The 8,472-nt window shown below is 48.7% G+C and overlaps 1 protein-coding gene across 3 annotated transcripts; it reads left to right on the top strand.

Moving 5' to 3' along the window:
- Window positions 1–356: 356 nt before the first annotated feature.
- On the top strand, window positions 357–8,383 carry DUSP11 (dual specificity phosphatase 11). Of its 3 annotated transcripts, XM_033081453.1 has the most exons (10): window positions 357–430; window positions 993–1,068; window positions 2,276–2,407; window positions 3,681–3,804; window positions 4,231–4,291; window positions 4,546–4,592; window positions 5,180–5,255; window positions 5,716–5,844; window positions 7,001–7,346; window positions 7,443–8,383. In XM_033081453.1, exons 1-10 carry the CDS (start codon window positions 396–398, stop codon window positions 7,977–7,979), a joined length of 1,563 nt encoding a protein of 520 aa, XP_032937344.1. In that variant the 5' UTR covers window positions 357–395; the 3' UTR covers window positions 7,980–8,383. The 3 variants fall into 3 exon arrangements, with proteins under 3 accessions (XP_032937344.1, XP_032937343.1, XP_032937342.1); XM_033081452.1 differs by having other exon boundaries at window positions 5,719–5,844; window positions 7,001–8,383; XM_033081451.1 differs by having other exon boundaries at window positions 7,001–8,383.
- The last annotated feature ends 89 nt before the right edge of the window (window positions 8,384–8,472 follow it).

Here is an 8,472-nt window from a genome sequence, read left to right as displayed (position 1 = left end):
TGGTACTGGAGCGGTGACACTGGTTCGGCTCCGATGTGGTGGCACTGGTTCAGCCCTGTGGCAATGGTTGGTCCCTGTTCAGTGACACCGGTTCGGTCCCTGTTCGGTCCCTGGTTTGGTGACTCCGGTTCGGTGACTCCAGTTCGGTCCTGGTTCGGTTCCCGGTTAGGTGACTCCGGTTCGGTCCCGGTTCGGTGGCGCCGGCGGTGCCGCTGCGGAGCTGCAGTACCACCTGTGACCGCTACGCGGCGCGAGAGCCCCAGGGAGTCGCGCGGGAGGCGTGGCTTTTTTTTGTGGGCGTGGTTTCCATTTGGGGCGTGACATCGCGTGGCTCCGCGGGTCCGCGCGGCGTGCGCGGAAGTGACGTCACGAGCGGAAGCTGCGCTGTCGCCATCATGGCGGGCGGGGGATCCTGCCGCGTCCCGGAGCGGTGAGCGCGGCCCGGCCGCCCCTCCCGCGCCTCCTCCCGGCCCGGGACTCCCGGCTGCTGGGAGGGACCCAAAAGCCAGCCGGGACCGGGAGTGGCGGCGCTGCGTGGCACCGTCACAGGGGTGCCGTGGGGTGGGGAGGGACGAGGGACTCTGAGTCTGGGAGGTTTGAAGGTCCTGGGGCCTGGGGACGCTTGGGGATTTCTGGCCAGGGTTGGTTTTGAGGGTCTCTGAGGCCGTGGGGATTTGGGAGTCCCGGGCCCAGAGGAGGTTGGAGGAGGGTTTTGGGAAATCTGGGTCTGGTGGAGGTTTGAGGGCTCTAAACTTGAGCGTTCCCAGGACTGGGGGAGTTTAAGGGTCCCCAGGACTGGGGGTTTGACAGCCCATGGGTCAGGGGGTCCCTGGACATGGGGGATTGTGAGGGTCTGATGCCAGCGGGCGGTTGGGGCTCCGCGGTGAATTGGTGGTTCCCAAGCTGGGGGGAATTGTGTTCTCGGGTCTGGGGGTGCTCGGGGGGCCCGGCCCGGGGGTCGCTGGCCTGGTTTCACACTTGTTTGGGCTCAGGTGGACGGACTACATCCCGCTGGGCCACAGAATGCCGGGCACGCGCTTCATCGCCTTCAAGGTGCCCCTGAAGGAGGTGAGGGGCCAGCAGGGTCCTGGGGCACTTTGGGATGGGTAACAGCTGTGGGAAAGTGTGGCTTGGTGAGCATTCCCTGAGGGAATCACTGAGTGCCACAGCTGGATTTTAGGCGTGGGGGCTGTGAGGGGTCAGTGTGATGCCTGGAGAGGCTGAGCTGGAGCAGAGAATACACAGAGCTAAAAGAATAAAGTAGATATTTATTGAGAGGCCTTTAAAGGATCCACCTCGGGCAGTACAACATAGTCCCTGGCCAGGGCTATACCCAGCATGGATCCTGGCCACGAGTTTTCACACTTTTAGAAGTTTTGATCCATTTACATATTGGGGTTAATTGTCCAATTTTGTCCAATTACAGCTTCAGGCACACCCTCCTTGTTTGCTCTCTTCAGTTCCCTCTTGTTTATGCTTTTGGGGCCTGAAGCTGTAATGGTTGTCCGTGGTTCTCAAGCTGGAAGAGGATTGTTTGTCTGACTAAACTGTGAAGAGAGTTTGCTAACACTTATGAAGCTCAGAGGTACATGCCTAGGCAGCACAGAATCTGAAAAATATGAGAGCTGAAACATAAGGCCTCAAGTGTGGCAGCAGCTGGGCATGGGGCTGGGCTCTGGTCCCAAAGGACAAGGACAGGAGGAGAGAAAATGACCCCAAGCTGTGCCAGGGGAGGCTTAGGCTGCACATCAGGAGGAGTTTATTCCTGGGAAGGGTGGTCAGGCCTTGAACCTGCCCAAGGAGGATTGGAATCCCCACACCTGGAGGTGTCCAAGGAACTCCTGGCCATGGCACTCAGTGCTGTGGGCTGGGGACAAGGTGGGGATGGGGCACAGCTGGCACTCCATGGTGTAGAAGGGCTTTTCCAGCCTCGGTGACTCTGTGATTCCATGTATTTGAGTCCCTGGTTTCCAGCTTCCACCAGGAAAGCTGCAGTGCCTGGATGTGTTTGTCACTGCGGGGTTAAAGTGTTCATTCACCCCTGGGAACTCTCAGCTGAGCTGCCCCAAAGCTCTGAGGTCCTGAGCACGTCCCTGTCCACAGAACTGGATGAGTTTAAATGTCCTTTTCAGCCCAAACCACCCCAGGATTCAGTGCTCAAACTGTGATTTTCCCTTTGCTCCTTCCTCCAGGACACCCCAGAGCAGCAGCCTATCCCCACCCACCACAGCACACCCAAATTTTAATAACTGCTTTAAAACCTCATTTCCTGCAGAGTTTTGATCAGAACCTTCTGCCAGAAGACAGATTTTCCCCTCATGACCTCATCAGGGAGGTGGAGGAGAGGAAGGAGGAGCTGGGGCTGATCATCGACCTGACGTGCACCACGCGCTACTACGGGCGTGAGGTCAGTGCAGCTTTGGGGGATCCTCCAAAACAACAACTTGGCCCTTGCTGTGGTTTTGGCTTAGAGCTACAAATGAGACAGACAAAATGCTTGTCTTTTTTTGGAGTAGAATACCTGAATCTTTATTGTGCATGGTTTGTTTGTATTTGGTATGCGGTGGTTTGTAAAGGTTTCCTGAAATTTTTACTTGCTTGTTTTTTTCTTACAGTTTTTTCCTTATAGTTTCTATTAATAAATAATTTTTTTCTTATGTTTTTTTCCTTACAGTTACATTTTTTTCCTTACACTTACGTTTTTCTTCCTTACAGTTACGGGTTTTTTTCTTAGAGTTATGGGTTTTTTTTACAGTTATGTGTTTTTCTTACAAGTTTTTCTTACAGGTTTTTCTTATAGTTTCTATTAATACATTTTCTCTTTGTACCATTTAAAATTGAGCCTGTTTTGCCTTCCTCCTAATCTTATCTCAGAGCAGAAAAATTTCAAGTTAGTGAAGCAAAACCACTACAATGGTATCAGAAGTTTGAATTTCATGGCTTAGTAAATCATTGAAATGTAGTTGATTGGTTGCTAATGGCTAGTGTATATGTCTAGTAAAGTTTTTTCTGTTTAGGTATGTTTATATTTTTCTTTTTGGGCATGTTTTTATTTTTCTTTTTAGGCATGTTTATATATTTTTTCTTTATGGGTTTTCTTACTAAAACTGTGTGTTGTAACAGCCTAGCTGAGACTCCGTTTTTTCATGCAGGAAAAGCAAATTTTTAATTTACATAACTCATTTTATACAATTTTTACAGACTTTGTGATGAACTCTTACTGGCTGATAGTTTTATTGCCCCCTAACTCATTGGTTTAAAGGTGTTTTGTGTGTACATGCTAAAAATCTTTCTTTTACTTAGATGTTTTCTACTGATCTTTTGCATCTACTGATTTTTACATCTTTTTTACTGATTTATTTATGCAGGTGCACACATACTTGCTTATCAGAATAGTTTGCTTTGTTAACTGGCTTTTCATTTCTTATGAAAATTTCTTATACAAACAAGCTACTGCTAGCAGAGTTTAAACTATATTTTATAAATACATTTATACTTACTGTATGTTTTATATTTATAAAATACCTTTCTTTTATTATACCTCTTTTTTGTAACAAACTGTGTAGCTGTTTTTTAGGGCTTGATGGGAAAACTCATCTTCTCCTGGTTTATTACCTGGGATTTTTAATTAATAAAAATCTTGTGCTTTTTCTGGAAGTGATTTGAGGTTTTTTCTGTAGGAGCTGCCACCCACGCTGCGCTATGTGAAGATCCTGACCATGGGGCACAAGATCCCAAACAGAAAAACCATTTCAAGGTTCAAACACTTTGTAAAAAGGTTTCTGACAGCCAACAAAGACAATGGTGAGTGTGGATCTCCCTGACTCTGCTGCTGCTGGGATGGGCCAGCAGGAATTTCTTTTCCTTCTCTTGACATGGGAATTACAAGGCAATAAATTGGATTTTTCCTCTGATAATCCAGGTCAGGTCGGACAGGACTTGGAGCACCTGGGATAGTGGGAGGTGTCCCTGCCCATGGCAGGAGTGGCACTGGATGGACTGTAAGGTCCTTCCCAACCCAAACCATTGCAGAATTCTGTGATGATTTGAGCCTTAATTGAGGTTGTGCAGATGAGCTGTCAGAATTAATGAGCTGAGTGCTAATTAGACATAGCCATGGTGATGTGTGTGGTTGTTTCTGTTCATTGTGCTGGAGGGTTGATGCAGATGGGCTCATTTTGGAGAGATTTGGGAGGAAAAGCAGCTGAATATCCCCTGTGTGTGTTGCAGATAAACTCATTGGGGTGCACTGCACACATGGCTTGAACAGGACTGGCTACCTGGTGTGCAGGTGAGTTCTTGCTCAGCTGGGTTCAGTGGTGGCATTTCCAGGAGGAAACAAGAGTGGACTGATCTGTGTGATCCCAGACTTGCAAGGATTTACAGTTTTCACCCCAAAATCCAGCAGTAAATGCTGATCCTCCATTGGGGCACATAAACGTTTAAAACTCCCAAGTTCTTTTTTTTCCTGTTTGAATCATCACCAGCCCCTGAGTGTTTTCATAATTAATTGTGTAATTTGGGATTTCTTGCTGCTCTGTGCAGGTACCTGATTGATGTTGAAGGCATGGAGCCAAATGCTGCCATAGAGTGTGAGTATCCTGCTGGCATGGGGAATTTTCAGGGAGCTTTGGGATGGCTCCAGGGAGGGAACTGTGCTTGGGTGAAGGGGTTAAAACCCTTCTGGAGGGTTTCAGTTGTTCAGCAGCCCTGAGGGGTGAATTACTGTGCTGGTTTGTAAAGATTTCCTGAAATCTTCAGCAAAAAAAAAAAATCCCAATAAAAATAAAAGTCATAAACTAAAATTTCACTTTTTTTAAACTATAAAAAATGTCTTGTTTCCCTCTAACACATAAGAATATTATAAAGTAAATATAATTGTTCTGACTATAAATATAAGTAAACATTAGTGTTTAAAATAAACGAATGTTAAAATTACTAACTATTTTCTATATGTTTTCAGTAGGGAAAAAAGTCTAAAGCATTATTCTACTTTTTTTTTTCTTAGAAGTTTCTCTTTGTACCATTTAAAGTTAAGCCTCTATTACCTTCCTCCTAATCCTGACAACAAAAAAAAGTTCAAATTAATAAACCAAAACCATTACATTTATTAGTGTTTCTACCCAGTTACAAACTAAAACCAAAACTCTTGTGTTGGGGTAACTCTGTCTCTCCCCAGTGTTCAACAAGTGTCGAGGGCATCCCATAGAGAGAATGAACTACATCCAGGATCTGCAGAAGAGAGCCCTGAAAAAGTGAGTTTGGCTGTTCCAGGAGTGAGGAGAGCTGCTGGGGAGGGGAGTGAAGCTCAGGGTGGCTCCAGGAGGGGAGCTGGGAGAACACACTGAGAGCCAAGGCAAGGGAGGAATGGCTTAAAACCCACAGAGGTCAGGGTTAGGTGGGATCCTGGGGAGAAATCCCTCCCTGTCAGGGAGGTGAAGGGCTGGGATGGAATTCCCAGAAAATCTGGGGCTTCTCCATCCCTGGAAGTGTCCAAGGTCAGGTTGGAGCAGCCTGGGATAGGGGAGGTGTCCCTGCCCATGGTAGGGATGGGACTGGATGGGATTTTAGGTCCTTTCCAACCCAAACCATGCTGGGATTGGAACCACATGGAAAAACACGAGGCTTCCTTTCCTGGGTGTGCAAGAGCTGATGTGATCATTCTGTTTTTCCTGTGAAAACATCTGGAATTGTCTTTAAAATTCCCTTCAAAAGCAGCTGTAAAGAGAAGAATTCGGGCTCAGATGTCCTCAGGAACAAAGGCAGCACCCCAGCCAAGCCCCAAAAGCAGCTGGTGAAGCACCCTCAGCACTGCCCAAGCCAGCCCTCCCTAGCAGAGCCCAGGTAGGTGTTTGCCCCTTCCCCAGCAGCCTCAAGGAGCTGCTCCCTCCCTTTGGAAACAATTCCAGACAGATTTTTACAAGCTGCAGCTCACCCAGGGCTTTGCCAGCTCTGGGAGGGCAAAAAAACCCAACCCTGAAACCTCTCTGAAAGTTGTTCAGAGCCAAAATGCCAACAAGTGAAGCCCTTGTGCAAAGCTGTGCCTGGGAATGCCCTTCTGTGCCAGTAGGAATGAGATGATATCCTGGCAGGCTGGGAGCTGCATCCCAGTGGGGCTGGGAATTTTCAGGGAATGGAGTGCAAAGTGAGACAGCTCTTCCCTGGGAGTGAGGTGGGGATTCTGCCACTGTTCCCAGGCTTCAGGAGCAGGGCATGCAGGGAGGAGCTTTCCCCAGCTGGGATGTGACCTCTGGCAGCTCCTGGCTGTGGGGGAGCTCCCAGAGCATCTCCAGAACACGTTTGGGAGCCAGTGCCAGCTTTGGCACAGCCACTGCAGCTTTGGCACAGCCACTGCAGCTTTGGCACAGCCACTGCAGCTTTGGCACAGCCACTGCAGCTTTGGCACAGCCGTGGCTCCTTCCCCTCCTCCCTCTGATGCCTGAAAAGGCTGACCTGGAACAGAGACCAGACAGAGCAAAAGGAATAAAACAGGTATTTATTGAAAGGATGCAAGAGCCTGGCCAGGGCTACACCCAAATCAAATCCAAGATGGATCCTGGTCATGACTCTACATTTTATAAATTTTGTTTCATCTACATATTGGGGTCAGTTGTCCAACCACAGCCCCAGGCTATGAAGTCTCAGCCCTCTGGCTTGCCCCCTTCCCTTAGCCACTGTTTCTGCTTTTTGGGTGTCCTCAATTCACCAGCTGGGAAGGGATTGTTTTGTCCTACTGGGAAGAGAACTTACTAACACTTAACACTTAACTAGCACCTAATACGAAGTTTCAGAGTCACACACTAAGAGATTCTGAAAAATATATAAAAGCTGAAACCCAAGGCATCACCTCAGGGGCACAGAAAACACTTCTGCTGAAAACCTGTCAGAAATCAGCAGTGAACCTCTCTGTGCATTCTCATCTTTCTGGGTGCACCCAGAGGGGCCCAGGGCATTCCCAAGCAGCCCTTCTTTGGGTACTGACTCCCAAATTTCCTTACAGGAACCCTGGCAGCAGCAAGAAGAAGCAGTGGCCTGGCCCCACGGCTCAGGAACAGCCCCAGGAGCTGGGACATGGGCACAGGGCCCTGGAGCAGAGGCAGCTTAAAAAACTGGATCATCTGGAGCAGAATCATCTGCAGCAGAGGCAGCAGAAGAAACAGGGGCAGCAGAAGTGGAATCATCTGGAGCAGAAGAAGCAGATGAAACAGAATTACTTGGAGCAGAATCATCCAGAGCAGAGGCAGCAGAAGTGGAATCACTTAGAGCAGAATCAGCTGGAGCAGAAGAAGCAGATGAAGCAGAATCACCAGAAACAGAATCACCTGGAGCAGAGGAAGCAGACTCACCTGGAGCAGAGGAAGCAGAAGAAGTGGAATCATCTGGAGCAGAATCACCTGGAACAGAATCATCTGGAGCAGAGGAAGCAGAAGAAATCTAATCATCTGGAGCAGAATCACCTGGAGCAGAGGAAGCAGAATCACCTGGAACAAAATCACCTGGAGCAGAGGAAGCAGAATCACCTGGAGCAGAGGAAGCAGAATCACCTGGAACAGAATCATCTGGAGCAGAGGAAGCAGAAGAGGTGGAATCATCTGGAGCAGAATCACCTGGAGCAAAGGAAGCAGAAGAAGGGGAATCATCTGGAACAGAATCACCTGGAGCAAAGGAAGCAGAAGAAGTGGAACCCTCTGGAGCAGAATCACCTGGAAGAGAATAATCTGGAGCAGAGGAAGCAGAGGAAGCAGAATCACCTGGAACAGAGGCAGCAGAAGCGGAATCACATTGAACAGAATCACCTGGAGCAGAGGCAGCCCTGCAGTTTGGCCCCCAGGAACTCTTGGTCTTCACCACCCTCCAAGAAGAAGCACAAGGAGCTGCTCCCCCCTCAGAGCCCCCAGCCCAGCCTGCCTCAGGAGCCCTCACCTGCCAGGAAACGCCAGCGCAGTAAACACAGACTGGGGGAGCAGGAGATGTCCTGACAGACTGGGAATGTGTTCCATGAGACAAAAACCCTCCTGGGCCTGGAGGGAGCAGCTGTGCCTCAACCAGGAGCTGCCAGGCCAGATGTGGGGCAGCTGGACAGGGCTGGTTTTCATTCTGTTTTCTGCTCTCCCCAGCTTTTACATGCTTTTACAAGGAATTTTTTAATCCAATGCTGATCCATGAGGGATGTGGGGAATAAAAATAAACACAGACTCAGACAGAGCTGGAATAATCCTAAAGAAACATCCTCAGGCATCCCTAGATCTTTCAACAAAATGGCCTTTTGTTGATTTTTCTCAACACATAATAAGAAACAGGACTGAATGTGTAAGCACGAGTTTGTTTTTCCTCCTTTTTATCCACTTTTGCTAAAGTAAATTTCCACGTTGTGCGAACTGCACCCTGCGTGTGAAGCAATCATTTCCCCTGAGGGGCCTATGCAGGATCCGCGCTGCGGGGGGGTTGGGCCCGGTTTTGGGGTGAGAACGG

Source organism: Catharus ustulatus, chromosome 27 (genome assembly GCF_009819885.2).
Source record: "Catharus ustulatus isolate bCatUst1 chromosome 27, bCatUst1.pri.v2, whole genome shotgun sequence".
Taxonomy (NCBI): Eukaryota; Metazoa; Chordata; class Aves; order Passeriformes; family Turdidae; genus Catharus; species Catharus ustulatus.
This window is presented reverse-complemented; position numbering and strand designations above follow the sequence as displayed.